At 45.0% G+C, this 19670-nt stretch overlaps 1 protein-coding gene across 1 annotated transcript in view; it reads left to right on the top strand.

The window, feature by feature from the left end:
* Nucleotides 1-16911, top strand: part of EHHADH (enoyl-CoA hydratase and 3-hydroxyacyl CoA dehydrogenase) — a 59647-nt gene extending 42736 nt beyond the window's left edge. The window contains exons 6-7 of the mRNA XM_006160779.1: nt 3186-3527; nt 14543-16911. Of these exons, the coding sequence (XP_006160841.1) occupies nt 3186-3527; nt 14543-15810 (1610 nt within the window). The 3' untranslated portion in view covers nt 15811-16911. The remainder of the gene's footprint in view (nt 1-3185; nt 3528-14542) is intronic.
* Nucleotides 16912-19670: the final 2759 nt, after the last annotated feature.

Below are 19670 nucleotides of genomic sequence, written 5' to 3'. Positions count from 1 at the left end.
GGTGGGCTCTGATTGGTTGTAAACGGTGGGCTGTGATTGGTTGCTTTTGGACCAATCATGAGGTGCCAGGTATGCAAATTTGAGGGATTCTAGTGGCCAATCAGAGCAAGGTTTCAAAGGTCAGGTTTTTGGAAGGGAACCAATCATGGTAATTGTTTGCTCTCTGAGAAACCTCGGCAGACTGCTGGTGTGCAGCTTCCCACACTTCACATCTCTAACAGTTCTTCTTTGGCAAATCTCTTCCTACAGTCGCAGAAAATTCTCTGCTTTTAAACTCATGTGAGGGGATCCAGAGTAGAGCATCAGTAGAATGGGATACTCTGCAAGGCAACCCCTCATAAGAAGGTGTCCTGTTCAAATCCAGAGACACCACCACCCCCACCACCCCCTGCCCAAGTACGCCAGGCAGGGGTTGACCCATGACCCAGGGCTGGCTGAGGCTAGGGATAGAATGTAACACTGAAGCCCTTTGGGGTTGCTATCTTTTTTCTCTGTCTGTCTCTGTCTCTCTTCCTCAAGGAAAAAAAAATGAAAAGATGGGCCGCCAGGTGGCATGGTGGTTAAGGCATGTGGTGTGGTGGTTAAGGTACTGGATTCCCACATGGTAGACTGCAGTTTTGTATCCTTGACTTGGCAGCTTGAAAATCATAACACATAAAAAGATAAATAAGTAAATGTTTAAAAAAATGAAAAGACTCATGAGATGAGACTGTGCCAACCCAGATATCAAAGGGTCATCTCCCATCCCAGGTGTTTAACCTTCGTCACACCTATAAATCTCCCATGCAAGGTCATTCACGGATTCTAAGGATCGGGATGTGGACAGTTTGGGGGAGCCATTTTTTGCCTACCACATAAATATTTCCTTCCTTTCCATGGCTTGTCATTTCATTTCCTTGTACTCCAATCCTTTGAAGTACAAAAGTCTTTCATTTTTATGAAGTCTAGTTTAATTTATTAATTTTTTCAATGGATTATGCCTTTGGTGGTGTTAAATCTAAGAACACTTTGCCCGACTCAAGGTCACAAAGATTTTCCTATAGAAATTTTTGTAATTTATGGGACCAGCAGTTAGCATAATGGCTATGTCGCTGAACTTCCATGTAGTCGGCCGCGGTTCGAGTCCCGGACCTGGTGGCTTAAACTCGTGCCTGGTGCGTGTGTGTACATGCCCAAGATCCCGAGAGGAGAATGGAGGAGAAGGGATTGCACCATGGCCATCTCCCCAGGAGGTGATTTCTCACTTTCTGTTTCTCTGTCTCTCTCTTTCTGGCGAATGCACACACCTTAAAGCAAAAACCTTTAAAAAAAGATAAATTTTTTAAAAAAAGAAATTTCTGTAATTTAGTTCTTCCTTGACTTATAATCCTTTTTTAGTTTGTTTTTCCAAATGGTACTAGGTAAAAAATCTAAGTTCTGTTTGTCATTCCTGGGTTTTGTTCCCATTTAATTGCTTGGCACCTGTGTCAAAAACCAATTAGTCATAATTATAAGGATTTATTTATGAACTGTCAGTTCTGTTCTATTGATATATATGCCTATCCATCCATCAATATCATATGTCTTCTTTTCTAAGCATTTTAAAATTTCCGACTGAAATCCTTTTTGCTCTATTTTTCCAACCCATCAGGATTGGGGGCAGCAGACGTACACATTTGACATGTCTGTCAGGCCACCAGCCAGGACTCAGACCGCAGTTGGCTTTGAACATCTGGCCTTCCACACAGCACTTAACTACTGCAGGACAGGATTGTATAATTATGAACCTACAATACTGAATCAGAACTATTTTCCTCAGACTTGTTGATATATTAATATTTAATCTATTATAAAATTCTTGGCTTGGGGGACCAGCAGTTAGTGTAATGGCTATGTCACTGGACTCCCATGAAGTTGACCGTGGTTCATGTCCCGGACCTGGTGGCTTAAAACTCACGCAGGGCGTGTGTGTGTGCGTGCCCAAGATCCCGAGAGGAGAATGGAGGAGAAGGGATTGCGGCATGGCCATCCCCCCTGGGGGGTGGTTTCTCGCTTTCTGTCTCTCTGTCTCTCTCTGTCTGTCTGGCGAGCGCACGCGCCCTATAGCATAAAACTGCTCAAAAAAAAAAATTCTTGGCTTGGGATAAAAACAAAATGCAATTTTTATGTCTAAATTAGGTAACTTAGAATTGCATTGAATGTATTCAATTATGTAAGGATTAGTTTTACTGTTATATTAAATATTTTGATGACTAGTATTACATTTTGAAGAGTTGGGTTTTTTTTTTGTATTTTTTTTTGTTTTTTGTTTTGTTTTGTTTTGCTATAGGGCACATGTGCTTGCCAGACAGACAGAGAGAGACAGAGGGACAAGAGAGAGACAGAGAGACAGAAAGCGAAAAATCACCCACCAGGGGAGATGGCCACGCCGCAATCCCTTCTCCATTCTCCTCTCGGGATCTTGGGCATGCACGCACACACACCCAGCATGAGTTTAAGCCACCGGGTTCGGGACGCAAACCGCGGTCGACTACATGGGAATCCAGCGACATAGCCATTCCGCTAACTGCTGGTCCCTAGTATTACATTTTGTACTTAAATTTGAACAGGGTATTATTCTTATTTATTCATATCCTTTTGTATAAATAACATTTTGGTTTTTTAGATTTTTGCTATAGGGCACATGCACTTGCTGGAGAGACAGAAAGACAGAAAGTGAGAAATCATCCCCCAGGGGAGATGGTCATGCCACAATCCCTTCTCCTCTCAGGATTTTGGGCACACACACACACACACACACACACACACACCCAGCATGAGTTTCAAGCCACCAGGTTCGGAACCCGAACTGCAATCAGCCATGTGGGAGTCCAGCAATGTAACCATTACACCATCTGCTGGTCCCAATAACATTTCTTTTTTTTAAGTTTATTTATTTCTTCCCAGAGCAAGAGATGCAGAAAGAGAGAAAGAGAGAGAGGGAGCACCTCCAGAGGGTCTTGGAGCTGTAGTCTACTCCCAACCTTTAGCCAGCCCTAGGTCACGGCAGGCATGTGCCCACCATGTACTGGAAGGTCTCCAGACTTGAACCAGGAACCTTCCCACAGGTGATTCTCTTGCAGAGCATCACATTTTGCTGCAGAGCCACCATCTAGCCTCTGTGTTAGTAAAGTACGTAAAATGCTGATCTTTCTTATTCCTTTCAGGTCAACCTCTAGAATCCCGTAGACTCTACAACAAGCCAGTTCCGAGCTGTCCCAACATGGACGCCATTTTCAGCGATGCCATCTTGAAGATGCGGAAGCAGCACCCTGGGTGCCTTGCTCAGGAGGCATGCGTCCGTGCAATCCAGGCTACTGTGCAGTATCCCTACGAAGTGGGCAGCAAGAAGGAGAGGGAGCTGTTTGTATACCTTCGGAAATCAGGGCAGGCCAGAGCCCTGCAATACGCCTTCTTCGCTGAAAGGAGTGCAAACAAGTGGTCCACTCCCTGCGGAGCCTCCTGGAAAACAGCCTCAGCCCAGCCCATCTCTTCAGTTGGCGTTCTTGGTAAGAGACAGGGAGTCCAGAGATTCTCCAAGTCCGTGAGTGTAAAGTGATGCTATTTGCTTAGGGCCACTAGGTGCCCGGCTTTGTGCTAAACGTGTTGCTCGTGTTCGCTCATTTAATGCTAGTCTTCTCAGCTGGGGCCTGAGCACAGACGGTGTGGGAGTCCTAGCCTGTCTGTGCTGGGCTCTAGATTCTGGGCTTTTCTTCACTCACCTTACCTCTTCCCTGTTTGATTCTCTCATGACGGGCTTTCCCAAAGACATTAGCGTTTGTACTTCACTTCAAGATGTGGTGTGTCATGCTTGTAGCTAAGTGTTTTGAATGAAGACTCTGTCTTTTTATTTTTTAAAAAATTTCTATAGGGTGCATGTGCTCACAAGAGAGAGAGAAAACACTCCCTAGGAGGCATGGCCATGCTGCAGTCTCCTCCCCTCCATTCACCTCTTGGGATTTGGGGCATGCATGCATATGTGCCCAGCATGGTTTTTCAGGCCGCCAGTTCTGAGCCGAGTGGTCAGCCATGTGAGATCCAGCCACCTTAGCCACCACACCACTGGCTGGCTTAGGCTCTGTCTTTTTGGTTCCTGGATTTGTTCACCTCTCCTGGTTCAAAACCACTATCCTCAAATCTTTCTGAACCCTGAAACTATGGCTTCTTGATTTCTCTCCTCCTAGAACTTTCCCTCACAGAATCTCTCAGAAGCGAGTTTCCCGATGGCCTTTACCAGGCCATTTTCCTACACTTTGCTTGCTCTTTCTCTTAGCCCAAGAATGGTCTTCAGGGGCTTTTAAACACCTTCAAGTGGCCAGCAAAGTGTTAAATGTACCCATTTACGTGCAGTCCTCGGTTGGAAGTTCATAGATTTCCAAAACCATCAAGGTTTTTTTTTTTTTTTTTTAAGGGAAATTTTTGCTACAAGGCACATGCATTTGACGGAGAGACACTAAGATAGAAAGCTAGAAATCACCCCCCTCCCTGGGGGGATGACCATGCCACAATCCCTTCTCCTCCATTCTCCTCTAGAGGTTTTGGGCACACATGTACACGCGTCCAGCATGAGTTTTAGGTTGCCAGATTTGGGACTCGAGCCACAGTCTACTATGTGGGAGTCCAGCAATATAACCATTACGCCATCCGCTGGTCCCACCATCAACTTCTTGAACCCTCCCTAGCTCTCTCATTATCCTACCTTGTAGGCAAAAAGCTCACCCCACATTTTCCGACAGTGCTTCATATTTTGGTATAAATGAGTAAGTCCCTAATGGAGACACACTGTGCTCCTTCCAGTTCCAACTCTGTAGAGGTCTACCTTCGGCTCACTTGTGGGTTTTAAGGAGGTGGACACATCCTCTGAAAAGGAAGTATAGCTGCCCCTCCTTTGTCCTCAGTAACGCTAGCATTTACTTTCACCTGTGTGCACTTACCTGTTTCTCCTCCCCTGTTCCTTCAAGCCAAGAAAAGTTCATGTGAAATAACAGCAGTTAAGTTCTTCAGGATTGTGTTAGCATTTTCTTATATCCTTGTTGTGAGTTTTTTAAAGAATTCAGATGTGGGTCTGACATACAATGTTTAACATTTGCAGGATTTTTAAGAGATTTTTGCAATAGGGCACCATAGTACAGGTGTGTTAGGACCAGCAGATGGCATAATGGCTATGTTGCTGGACTCCACATAGTTGACTGAGGTTTGAGTCCTGGACCCCGTGGCTTAAACCTCAAGCCAGGGGGCCAGCAGGTGGCATGGTGGTTAAAGGCGCTGAATTCCCACATGGCCGACCACAGTTCAAGTCCTGGACCTGGTAGCTAGCTTTCTCACTTTCCCTCCGTCTCTCTCTCTCTCTCTGGAAAATGATAATAACAAATAAAGTTAAAGTAAAAGTAGCTCTTAAAAACAACAACAACAACAACAACTTAAGCCAGGCACTTATAAATGTGTGCCCAAGATCCTGAGAGGAGAATGGAGAAGGGATTGTGGGGTAGCCATCACCCTTGGAGGGTGATTTCTCACTTTCTGTTTCTTTATATCTCTGGTGAGCACACATATCCGATAGCAAAAATTCCTCTAAAACATAAAAATTTAAAAAATAATTTTAAACTGTAGGGTGCATGCACTTGCTGGAGAGACAGAAAGTGAAAAATCCATCCCTCCCCCTCCCAACCTCCCTCCAACGGGGATGGGGGGATGGCCTCACTACAGTCTCTTCCCCTCCATTCTCCTTTTGGGATTTTGGGCATGTACGTACATGCTCTTGGTATGAGTTTCAAGCTGCTGGGCCTGGGATTTGAACCATGGTCACATGGAATCTAGTACCCTAATCCACTATGCCACCTGCTGTTCCCTTGAAGCTGGTTTATTTTTTAATTTTTTTTAATATATGCCACATTGTTTTGGGAAAATATGAGTCTTCAAAGAGTTCATGAAAATGCATTTTATGAGAAAACTACATGGATTTAATTTTTTTTTGTTTGTTTTTTTTTTTTGTTTGTTTGTTTTTTTACATTCTTTTCCACATTTTATTGATTCACAAAATACCTTAAACTAAAACTATGGACAAAGCTACAAAATTACAAGTGCACTGTAATTTTCTTCTGAAACATTTTAAATTAATTCATTTATATTCATTCCCTTTTTTGCACCAGAATAAACTTGTACCAACTTATTAAAACATGTCGGAATAGAATCTAGTTTGAAGCACTAAGATAAGATGTGGTTTGAAAACTGCTTCTATTAGAGCAGCGTGCACAACATGAACTTATGGTGAAGCTCGAGTGGGACGATGGTGAAATCGACGATGCTTCACAGAAGGCTCATGGGGACAATGCCTCAAGGGAATCAGCAGTTTACAAGTGGGTCGCTCTGCTCATCGAGGCAGGAGGTGATGCTGTAGATGACCCCACAGCGGCAGACCCTCCACATCAGTTTGCAAAGAAAAAATTCAGTGCGTTCTTGTGCTCAAAGGAGAGGAGCGACAATAGCAGAAGTGGCCAACGCCATGGAGGTCTCAGCTGGTTAGCTGACACGGTTCTGGCTGGACAGTTAAGACCGGGCAAACTTGCTGCCCAGTGGGTACCAAACTTTTGTGCCCAGGGCAGCTGCAGAGAAATGCAAAGCTTCCCCGGCCATTTTAAACAAGGGAGATCCGAACCCGGAAACGGTTCTTCAAAGAGTGGTGATGAGATGGAGCGTGGCTTTACCTGTACCATCCTGACCATAAGCTCAGTCCAAGCAGTGGCTACCAGGAGGTCGCGGTGGTCTAGTTAAAACAAAAGCAGGCCAGTCGACAGCTTCACTAGAGAGCTCTCCGCCGTGACAATGCCCTTGCTCATTCCTTTCATCAAACCAGGACAGGTTCGTGAGAGCTTTGGGAGAGAATCATTAGGTGTCCACCTCGCAGTCCTAATTAGGCTCCTCTGTTTCCTAACTTTTTTTTTTTTTTTTTTGAGAGTTTTTTGCTACAGGGTGCATTTGCCAAAAAAACAGAAAGAGGCAGGGAGACAGAAAGCAAGAAATCACCTCCCAGGGGGGATGGCCATGCCGCAATCCCTTAAGCCACAGGGTCTGGGACTCGAACCACAGTCGACTACATGGGAGTCCAGCGACATAGCCATTACACTAACTGCTGGTCCCTGTTTCCTAATCTTTAAAAAAATCTATAAAGGGCACCCATTTTTCTTTAGTTAACGTGAAGAAGATTACACGGACTTGGTTAAATTCCCAGGACCCTCAGTTCTTTAGAGATGGCTGGTTACATCATTTACAAAAATGTCATTGGGCCAGCAGATGGTGTAGTGGTTATGTCACCGGTCTCCTGCATGGGCAACCACAGTTCAAGTCCCAGACCCGGTGGCTTGAAAATCATGTTGAGTGTGTGTGTATGTGCATGCCCAAGATCCTGGAAGGAGAATGGAGGAAAAGAGTTGTGGCACGGCCATCCCCCCAGGGGTTGATTTCTCACTTTCCCTCTCAATGTCTCTGTCTCTCTGGCAAGTGCACACACCCTAAGGCAAAAACCTCTTAAAAAAAAAAAAGGTGTCCTGAACTTTTTTTTTTTTTTTTTTGAGAGTTCACTGTAGGGCGCGTGCGCTCGCCAGACAGACAGAGAGAGACATAGAGACAGAAAGCGAGAAATCACCCCCCAGGGGGGATGGTCACGCCGCAATCCCTTCTCCTCCATTCTCCTCTCGGGATCTTGGGCACGCACGCACACGCGCCCGGCGTGAGTTTTAAGCCACCGGGTCCGGGACACGAACCGCGGTCGACTACGTGGGAATCCAGCGACATAGCCATTACGCTAACTGCTGGTTCCCAGGGTGTCCTGACCTTAACAGAACTTATTGAGAAATGAAATTTGTGTGTGTGTGTGTGTGTGTGTGTGTGTGTGTGTGTTCTGTTTGTTTTTTTTTTTTAGAGATTTTTGCCTTAGAGTGTATGCACTTGCTAGGAAGAGAGAGAGACAGAGACAGTGAGAGAGAAAGTGAGAACTCACCTCCCGGGGTGAATGGCCACCCCGCAACTCCTTCTCCAATCTCCTCCTGGGATCTTGGGCATGTACACACACATACCTGGCATGATTTTCGAGCCACCAGGTCTGGGACTCGAACCATGCTCGGCCATGCGGGAGTCCAGTGATGTAACTGCTACACCATCTGCTGGCCCCTACTTTTATCTTTTTATTCTGTGTTCCCACAAACTTTTAGAAGTCCCCTCATATTTGAAGGGGCATATAAGATACATAGAAGGCAAAATAAAAAGACAGTGGGAGATGTGGACGTGCCGCCCTCTGCATGTCCTCGTGCTGCTCTGCGTCTCGTCCTCGTGATGCTGCGCTCCCGGCTCCCGCATGCCCTCTGCTCCACTCCAGCTCACGGCCCTCCGTCTGACACGTGCACCCTGCGGGCCTGTTTGTCCAGCAGCCCTCAGAGGAGTTGCTGCTCCTCTCATACCCGTGGGTCTCAGAGCCACTTCTGAAAAACTGTCAGACCGTTAGCTTTTCAAGATGCTCCGTGGTCTTACCCTCAGGTCTGCATCCTAGCCCTCCTCGTTACTGTCCCTGCTCCCGCTGTTTTCTAAGCCTGTTGGTGCCCGACGTAGTGACCCGCCTTGACCCAAGTCTTGCTGCCATCCTGGTTGTCCTTTATCGTCTGTATGGGCGATTCTTACAACCTGTAGCATCTGGGTCCCTCTGCCGCTCAGACGCGGTGACCTCGACCTCCCTTCAGCACTCTGGTCTATACCCACGACTGCCCGTAGGTCTTGTCATGGCCCCGAGTATCTCTCCACCTCTGAACCCTGGAAGCTCGCCTTTTCATCGCGACCTCAGTCTTTCCATGTCTGCTCGTCTCGGTCGTTCCAGCTGCACCCACTGACCAGTTCCCTTTCCCTTTGTCTTCTTCTCCACTTGACTTTAATTGGGAGCCATCACCTGGTACCTCTCTCGCCAGTGTTCCTGCACCCATGATGCATTGCTCTTCCAGCGTGCTCCCTGGCAAGACCCCGGCCCCGAGGATCCGGACGGTGTGCTTTTCAGGCGTGTGGCCGGCTGCTGAGCAGGGCTGGGGACCCAGCTTGTGCAAGTCCGTTCCTCCCACCTCACCCGGGCTCTCTGGCTGGCAGGATGGGAGAGTTAGCTGACCAAAACCTGCAGAACCAGAATATAAAGCATCCTTATTCTTTGCATTCTTTCTTTTAAAGTTTATTTACTTGTTTGTTTTGTGAGACAGAAGGAGAGATGGGGCACCCAGTGGGTCCTGCTGCCACATCCACTCCAAGCTCAGGCAGCCTCGGGTCATGGGCACCACGCATCCCGCACTCTGCATCCAGCATTTTCTGGGCAGTCTGGCCACGGACCCAGAACCTCCCTGCATGGGTCAGCCTCACACAGTGGCAGGTTGCAGTGTCCAGCACCACCACCCGTCCTTATTTATTTATTAGAGTAGATGAAGCTCCTGACCACATTTAACTCCATAGCACTTAAAGGCAGTAATTTGGAAAGGGAGCAGGACTCCTCGCCCTTGTCTGGATGTGTTTATGGGGCAAAACTAGAGAATTTAATTCAATATAAATGCAAGAAGTACACATGAACCCATAATAACCAACAGTGAAATGAAAGTTTCAGGTTGTAGAAATAAAAAAAAGAAATCTAAGATTGTATTTAGAACACTTCTGCAGGGCGTCAGTCTGTTCGGTTTTGTGATGTGGGTTATGAGTTGATTTGGAGCACTCCTCCCACTGGCCTGCGAGGGCCTCAGCAGACAGACTAGCTGAGAGGTGTGAGCACTGATTACTCAGCGCCCCCCTGCCCTGCTTCCTTGCCTGCTTCAGACAACACCCACGTTACACCACAGTTTACAAAGCCCTGTGCCAAACTCCTCACTGCTCCTTACTGTACCACGAAGATCATCATTTCTGCACGGCTAGAACTTTGATGTGAAGTTTGGGAGTAGTAACTAGAAGGCCAGGGTTTTGAACCCCACACTCTACCTCCAGTCACCCAAGCTGAAGTTTAGGCTACAGGTTGCCGGAGCACAGGCACCTACTCAGCCTTCCTGTTACTGGGAGAAATAGAGATATTTAATAAAACTGTTTAATAATTTATTATATATACTATTGTTTAGTATTACATAATTTAATACATTTGGAAAATTAAATAGCGATATCCCTGAGACTCTAAGCCAAAGATTTTTGATGATTGATACATCCTAGATCCAGAATCAGTGTCCAAAGCAAGTCAGGATGCAGTCTAGGAAAGTGATGAATAATTGGCTTTCTCAAAGCTGTTTCACCCACGGTGCATTGGTGAGGTGACAGGTAACCTGCTGCTAGAACAGGTAACCCAAAAAGCTCAGCATCTTACCACAACGAAGACTTAATTGTTGCTTATTTCATAGGTCATTCTAGGACCAGGTTTTTTGCAACTAGTGGCTGTGCTAGGACAAAGGTCAGCAAACTTTTTCTGTAAAGTCCCAGACAGTAAATACTTTGACTTCGTGGGCCATGGCTTCTCTGTGGCAATGATTCAAGTCTGCCATTGTGCACAAGACCCGCCATAGACCATAGGGAAGCAAATTAGCATGGTTGCCATCCAATAAAACTTTATTTATGGACACTGAAATCTGAAATAATAAAATTCTTCTTTTTTTTTTTTCCAACTCTTTAAAAATGTAAAACCTTAACTGGCAGGCAGTACCAAAATCGGCAGCAGGCCAGGTTTGCCCTGCTGGCTGTTATGCCAGCTTCTGCTCCCCGGCTCCTCTGAGGCCTGAGTCGCTCTCACATCCGACATCCAGGTGCAGGGAAGGGTCTTGTGGGAGATTTCAGGGACTAATCCTAGATCCCACATCACCTCCCCTCCTCCCAGCTCCCACCACATTTTATTGACCGGAATTAGTCACGGGCCCTACGGGGATGCCAGGGGACTAGAAAACACAGTCTTCCGTGTGCCTGCAAGGAAGAAGTACGGGGATTTAAGACTAGCATTTTCCATCAAATACTTTGTCTACATTTTCCATTCTTGTCTTTGCTTAAAAATCTTTCTTGGGGGCCAGAGGGGAGTGGTGGTTAAGGGCACTAGCCTTTCACATCACATGGAAGTCCTGGACCTGGTGGCTTGCTTTCTCACTTTCTCTCTCTCTCTAGTCAAATTAAAATAAATACATATATACATAAATAAATAAAACTAAATAAAATAATTCTCAAAAAAACTTCCTCTTTTTTTCTTATCTTTTCCCTAATTTAGATGGTCAACTTCCCCAATTTTACCTATTTTAATATTATCTTTCACCAAGACCCATTTATTTTAAATTTTTATTTATCATTATTATTATTTTTAAATTTGCTACAGGGCACATGTGCTCAATAGAGAGACACACACAGAGAGAGAGAGAGAGAGAAAGTGAGAAAGCAAGCTCCCAGGTCCAGGACTCAAATCATGGGTAGCCATGTGGGAGGCCTGGGAGAAAGCAAGCTCCCAGGTCCAGGACTCAAATCATGGGTAGCCATGTGGGAGGCCTGGGTAGCCATGTGGGAGTCCTGGGTAGCCATGTGGGAGTCATGGGTAGCCATGTGGGAGTCCTGCACCCCAACCACAACACTACCTGCCGGCCAGACAGAGCCCATTTTAAACGTCTTTGTCTTACAGCTTTTCTTGATTCATCCAACTAAATGATCTCTTCTTTCCTTTGAATCACCAGAGAAATGTAAACATTTTATGTCACTCACTTTACCATGTGGGGTGGATATTTGTAAATTCTTTTTATTATTACTAGAAAATAAATTTCCTAAGGGTCGATACTATGCATATTTTTATAAATAATTATTTATTTTATTCCTTATTATTATTTTTTAATTTGACTACAGAGAGACAGAGAGAGGGAGAGAGAGAAAGTGAGAAGGCAAGCCACCAGGCCCAGGACTCAAACCATGGTCGACCAAGTGGGAGTACAACACCTTAACCCCCACACCACCTGCCGGCCCCACTACTTATATATTTTTTTAAATATATTTTTTTTCTTATTGGTAGAGAGTGTGTGCACTCATCAGAGAGAGAAAAAGAATCTCTCAATGAGCCGTGGTCACAACGCAATCTTTTCTCCACCATTTCTCCACTTGGGGCACACATGCACATGTGCCTGGTGTGTTTTTTAAGCTGCCGGGGCTGGGGATCCAACTACAGCCACTGTGTGGGATCCAGCTCCTGTGCACAGGGCATGACCCCTGTGCTACCACTGGTTGGCCCTCGTATTTGTTTTCTTAAAATGTGGCTGTAACAATGGTGTACCTATTTCACTGTGATGACGTTAGCATTCTGGACGACCTTTTCCCTCATTTCAGGAGCTCTGTCTTGCGACATTTATGCTGGATGAACGCCTCCCGTGTCTCCCTACAGCCCAGTTACCGGCCTCTTCAGGGATTCACTTTGTTTTCCTAGTCAGCATGTGATGTTCGGTCCAAAAGAAGATTCTGACAACAGCTTCGGAAGAAAAAAAAAAAAAAAGCTGGATTTTTAGACTTACAGCTATTATACTTTCTGATGTTAAAATTTTTTTTTTTAAAAAAAGCAATGCTGAAAAAGATTGATGGATATTCTATTAATCTCTCTTCTTGCAAGGATTTACTCTTCATCTTCACATTGCAGATGAATTACATCTGATGAACATTTTTTCCAAAGTATTTAAAAAAATTTTTTTTGAAAAGATAAATTTTTCCTATCCAGAGGAGTCTGAGTAAAAATGACAAATTGGAACAGGAGAAGTCTATCTTCCTGTTTCTTACCTAAAAACCTGTTTGGCATAGAGAATTGAGATCTCTCTGGTCTCTGTTTAGCAACTCTAGGTATGGCTCAAATTAAAAAAAAAAAAAAAAGAAAACTCACTTTAATCATAGATGATAAAAATACCAGAATACTGTAGACATGAAGACCAAATAAGCAATAAAAAGCCAAATTAGAAGCTGTCTTACAGCTTAGGTGTTTTTTTCTCTGCTTAATAAGAAATAATCATTGCCACCATCTTCCAGGTATCTGCCCTTACTCTTCTGCTTGCCCTGCTTGCCCTCTTCGGGAAGCTTGTCCTCCCTTGGCTTGAGGTAATGTGATGGATGGTGACACGGCTTGTGAGGCTTCTGGGCCCCTAGGAAAGCCCTCATGTTCTTCACGATGGTCATCAGTCTTCCTGTTCTCCCCATGTTTTCTGTTCCAATGCCCCATTCCTCTTGGGGATTCTTTATTTTCTTTTTTTTTTTGGAGAGATTTTCACTGTAGGGCGCGTGCGCTCGCCAGACAGACAGAGAGAGACAGAGAGACAGAAAGCGAGAAATCACCCCCCGGGGGGATGGTCACGCCGCAATCCCTTCTCCTCCATTCTCCTCTCGGGATCTTGGGCACGCACGCACACGCGCCCGGCGTGAGTTTTAAGCCACCGGGTCCAGGACACGAACCGCGGTCGACTACGTGGGAGTCCAGCGACATAGCCATTACGCTAACTGCTGGTTCCCGGGATTCTTTATTTTCTTGAGGCCACCTGTTGCTTTCCCATGAGGCATGGCCCTTCTTCCTACGACGGTAGAACCTCTTGCCTCACTGCCATACGAGGTCTCTTTTTTTGTTTTTTTTGAGAGATTTTCACTGTAGGGCGCGTGCGCTCGCCCAGACAGACAGAGAGAGACATAGAGACAGAAAGCGAGAAATCACCCCCCAGGGGGGATGGTCACACCGCAATCTCTTCTCCTCTATTCTCCTCTCAGAATCTTGGGCACACACGCACATGCGCCCGGCGTGAGTTTTAAGCCACCGGGTCCGGGACGCGAACCGCGGTCGACCACGTGGGAGTCCAGTGACATAGCCATTACGCTAACTGTTGGTTCCCCCATACGAGGTGTCTTGAACTGCCTTGGAAAAGTCCCATTTTTCTGGAGTTCTTTTACTTTGTGGTTTATTCTTCATTCTCTCTCCCGAATTTCTTCTTTGTCATCGCAGTAGTCGATGAATTGAGATGTTGGAATGTCTGGTTAATCATCCGTCCTTCCGTACATTCATGCCCAGATGGCCTTTCTGTGCACAGTTGGAGCAGTACGCAAAGGCTGATTGTCCGGAAGGGGTCTTTGGCTTTTTGGGGGGTCCAAGTTTGGTCTACAGACGGTCCATCCATCTGCTATTCTTGCTGAAAGCTTTTTGTGCACCAGTGAACTCAGTAAACCTCAGAAGGTAAGGCGTAAGCCTACCACGCCACAGATTTACTCCTAATGTCTCCTCAAAGCGCAGCCTGATGCAATGATTAGAAATGATTTTTTCCCTTATTTGTTTTAATAGCTGTTGTGTATGTGTGTGAATTCTGCTAATTTTTATATCCTCTGGAGCACTCAATATAGTGCCTTGTCTTAACTAGTACTCAATCTATTTGAGTTCTTTGAATCATTCTCTTCAAATGCCACATTGTCACAGAAGCCTTCCATCCGGTGAATACTTTCTCAGCCGTCAGCACCTTGAATTACTCCTTCTCTCCTTTATTTTTTATTGCAGGCCTGGGAACCATGGGCCGAGGCATTGCCATTTGTTTCGCCAAGGCCAAGATCCCTGTGGTTGCTGTAGAATCCAACAAAGAGCAGCTGGAAACTGCGAACAAGATAATAACCTCCAGCTTGGAAAAGGAAGCATCCAGAATGCGGCAGAGTGGACACCCTGACCCTTGGTCAGGCCCAAAGCCCAGATTAACTTCATCCATGAAGGAACTCAGTGGTGTGGATTTAGTCATTGAAGCAGTGTTTGAGGAAATGAACCTGAAGAAGCAGGTCTTTGCTGAACTCTCAGCTGTGTGCAAGCCAGAAGCTTTCCTGTGCACCAACACCTCGGCCCTGGACATCGATGAGATCGCTTCGTCCACGGGACGTCCTCACTTGGTCATTGGCACCCACTTCTTCGCACCAGCTCATGTCTTGAGATTGCTGGAGGTCATTCCCGGCCGCCACACTTCGCCCAGCACCATCGCCACTGTCATGAACTTATCGAAAAAGATTGGGAAGGTCGGGGTGGTTGTAGGCAACTGTTTTGGGTTTGTTGGGAATCGAATGTTGAATCATTATAGTAATCAGTTGTATTTCTTGTTAGAAGAAGGCAGTAAACCAGAGGAGATAGATCAGGTGCTGGAAGAGTTTGGCTTTAAAATGGGACCTTTTAGAGTGTCTGACCTTACTGGGTTGGATGTGGGTTGGAGATCTCGGAAGGGCCAGGGCCTTACTGGACCTGCATTGCCTCCGGGAACTCCAGCCCGAAGGCGGGGCAATAGGAGATACTGCCCCATTCCTGATATGCTCTGCGAATTGGGACGATTTGGGCAGAAGGTTGGTAAGGGCTGGTATCAATATGACAAGCCACTGGGTAGGGTCCATAAACCTGACCCCTGGCTTTCCACATTTCTGGCACAGTACAGAGAAACCCATCACATTGAACCACGTACCATTAGCCAGGATGAGATCCTTGAGCGCTGCCTGTACTCGCTTATCAACGAAGCGTTCCGTATCTTAGGAGAAGGAATGGCTGCGGGCCCAGAGCACATTGACGTTATCTACTTCAGTGGCTATGGGTGGCCGAGACACAGGGGCGGGCCCATGTTCTATGCTTCCACAGTTGGGCTGCCCACCGTTTTAGAGAAGCTGCAGAAATATTACATGCAGAATCCTGATATTCCCCAACTGGAGCCCAGTGACTATCTAAAAAAACTGGCCTCCCAGGGAAACCCCCCTATGAAAGAATGGCAAAGCTTGGCAGGGCCCCCTAGCAGTAAATTGTGATTCAGGCTTCCAGGTTGTAACTCACAGGTAATAGTCACTGGATTTTAGTGAAATTAAATTAAAAATTTCAAAGAATAATCGCTCTGAAATACAAAGCAAAAGTAATCATTGGTCAGCCAAATTTCCTCCTTGGGTCATTTGTCTGAAGACTCTACTGGGTCAAATCTTAAGGAATGTGCTTCTTAATGCCTCTGAATCTGTTCCTATTAGATAAATTTGGCAAATAAATTTGTGTTAACATAGTAGTTATTGAGGAGCCTCGGGAATAAGTTGAAGTTCCCAAGTCTTGATCATTGGAGAAATATATCATGAATTAATAAATTATAAATACGAGTAAGTTTAAAAAATTCATTTTGACAAAGCCTTTTAATCTTGCACAGAATACTAATGGGAAATTTTATAAGTCACATAATCAACAGACACTCATTGAGTACCTCTTGAGAATCTTGTACATCTGAGAGCACTCGGCACACTTAAAGTCCAGAGAAGCATCAAACCTGCATAGTTGAGCTGCCTGTGGTAAGTGCAGTCCGTAGTCTCAGAGGGGGGACGAAGATGTTGGGCAGGACAGAGTTAGCCATCAGTCTCTAGGTGAACATGGGAAACTGCCCAAAGGAAAGGCAGAAATAGTGACCAGAAAGAAAGTTGCCTTTGACCAAATAGTCTTAAAGTTGTAGACAAAACATGTTTTGGAATTGGAAGAAACACTCTAGACCAGATTGGGGGATCCAGGGAAGCTTGGCAAGTCATGGTCAACAGAGCACTGCCCACGGCCCAGTCACATGTGCACAGTTGTGCTTGGGGCTGGCGAGGGACTCAGTGATGTTTGTTGATCATTTCCCCAGAACGAAGGAATGTCCACAACACGGGCTTTTTGATCTTTTCTATACATGGAGAAGTAATAGAAAGTGGGGAAGTGTTAAACTTAACATAAAAGGGATCTTAGAGAACCTCTAACCTACTAGGATTTTTAAATTTTGGTTTGGATAATGATGCTAGTTTCCCTATCATGATGAGCTTTCATGATGTTACATATGGAAATGGCCAAATCTTGAAAAATGTAAAATTACTGCAAAATAAATTTTATAAAATTTTCTCAGAGCTGTAAGAGTTTTTGTCTTTTTACTTTTTGCCTGTGTGGTTAAAAATTAAAGGATTTGGGACCAGCAGTTAGCGTAATGGCTATGTCACTGGACTCCCATGTAGTTGACCGCGGTTCGAGTCTTGTACCTGGTGGCTTAAATTCACGCTGGGTGTGTGTGCATGTGTGCCCAAGGTCCCGAGAGGAGAATGGAGGAGAAGGGATTGTGGCATGGCCATCCCCCTGGGGGGGGGGGGATTTCTTGCTTTCTGTCTCTCTGTCTCTCTCTGTCTGGTGAGTGTACACGCCCTATACCAAAAACCTCTCCAAAAAAAAAAATTAAAGGACTCATCAACATAAAAATTCACACATAAACATTTATAGCAGTATTATTCACAATAGTAAAAAATTAGAAATGACCCAAATGTCTAAACACTGATGAATGGATAAATAAGATAATGTGGTATGTCCACACAATAGACTATTATTAAGCCATGAAAAAGAAACGAGAAGCCAGAGGCTAGTGCAGCGGTAATGCAGTGCCCTCTAATGCTGGGCCCACTGAGAAGGTCAGCCTCCCTGGACTCGGACTCACAAACCTATCATCCAGGCCGGCTGAGGCAGGGGTGGATGATGGCGTGAAGACCCTGTGGGGTGCTCCTCTCTATCTCTCACGGAATAAATAAACTTTAAAGAAAGAAATAAGAAAGGAGGAGAAGAGATTGCAGTGTGGCTATTCCCCCTAGAGGGCGCTTTCTCACTTTCCCCATTCTTTCTCAGGCGGGTGTACACACCCTATAGCACAAATAAATAAATAAATAAGAAATTAAATGAACTACTGATGTTACAACATGATGAACCTTGAAAACATGCTAAGTGATAAAAGTCAGTTGCAACAGCCAAATTTTGTGTGAACATCTTGTAAGGACATCTGTAAGGATGGAAGTAGATTAGAAGTTACTTAAGGCTAGAGTTGTTGGGATGTGGGGAAGGGACTGATAACGGGGACGGAACTGGTCACAAGTTGTGATGGTCACATAACTCTGGATATACTAAAACCCATTGAGTTACAGATTTTAAATAAGTGCATTGTGTGGTACATGAATTCTATCTCAATAAATTAAATAAAAACAAGCAAATAAATGGACTAAAGTTATTGTACTTCAGTGTAATATAAATGAAATCCACAGTATTTTCACCTGTGAAACCAAATGATCAAAAGTTTTGATGGAGACATCTTGAATAAATACTATGTAAGTTTTCCATTGTAAATGAACAAATAAAAGCTTCCCTCAAAAAAACTCCAAGGGGGTAGGAACCAGCAGTTAGCATAATGGCTATGTCGCTGGACTCCCATGTAGTCGACTGTGGTTCGCGTCCCGGACCCGGTGGCTTAAAACTCACGCCGGGCGCGTGTGCGTGCGTGCCCAAGATCCTGAGAGGAGAATGGAGGAGAAGGGATTGCGGCATGGCCATCCCCCCTGGGGGGTGATTTCTCGCTTTCTATGTCTCTGTCTGGCTAGAGCACGCGCCTATAGAGAAAACCTCTCCAAAAACAAACAAACAAACAAAAAGCAAAAACAAAAACCACAAAACCTCCAAGAGGGGCCAGAAGGTGGCAAGGAGGTTGACGTTGCTGGATCCCCCATGGCCGACCAGTTGATTTGAGTCTTGATCTTACCAGCTTGAAAATCATGCTGGACACACGCATGCGCCCCAAATCCCAAGAGGATACTGGAGGGGAAGGGATCGCAGCGTAGCCACCCTCCTGAGAAATGGAGTGCACGGTGGATGAGGTGTGCTTGGGTCACCGGGGACCACCCCCCACTCCATTCCATGGAAGGATTCTCTTCCATGAGGCTGGTCCCTGGTGATGGGAGTACTGCTGTAACAAATTAAAAAGAAAAAAAGAATAATAGCAAATTCAAAAAGAAAAAAATGAGGGGCCAGCAGGTGGTGTGGTGGTTAAGGGCGTTGGACTCCCACATGACTGACCACAGTTCAAGTCCTGGACCTGGCAGCTTGCTTTCTTACTTTCCCCCTCTTTCTCATTCTGTCCCTCTCTGGTCAAATTAAATAAGTAAATAAATAAATCAAAATAAAACAATTCTTTTTAAGGGAAAAATATACTTTTTGAGATGTATACTACTGAATTTTATATATAATTTGGCTTTTGAAATTAAAGACATTGGTGGAAAAGACTTCTGAAAGTCGCTTTATCTCCAAAGTGACTTATTTTTAAGTTAATATAAAAACAAACAAAAATCTAACTTTCCTTCTTTATACTGAGTGAGTTTTAATAACTTAAAGCTCATTTTCAGGATCACTCCATGGCCTGGTGGGTAAGGCAGCCAGATCTCATCACATGGCTTGAGTTCTAGACCTGGAAGCTTGAGAAACATCCAGGCATGTGTGCATGTGTACACCAAATTTCTAAAGAAGAAAAGAATGGGAAAATATATTCAAAGTGTTAAGTGAAAAATGACTTCAACCAAGAACACTATACCCGGCAAGATTATCCTTCATATGGGAAAAAAAGACAAGAACATTCTCAGATAAACAAAACCTGAAAGAATTAACCAACACCAGACCAGCTTTCCAAGAAGTTTAAACGGAGTGCTAGACCAGGAAAACTAAATACAGACACGCAGAAATAAGAGTCCAAAAACAACCAAGAAACTGGCCAACCTAGCAGTAGGGGTGAATCCAGAGTTGAACGTTATCTTCCCGAATTTAAACAGAAAGATCGGACCACAACAGACGAGAAATTAATGACATG

Source organism: Tupaia chinensis, unplaced genomic scaffold (assembly GCF_000334495.1).
Source record: "Tupaia chinensis unplaced genomic scaffold, TupChi_1.0 Scaffold000708_1, whole genome shotgun sequence".
Lineage (NCBI taxonomy): Eukaryota > Metazoa > Chordata > Mammalia > Scandentia > Tupaiidae > Tupaia > Tupaia belangeri.
This window is presented reverse-complemented; position numbering and strand designations above follow the sequence as displayed.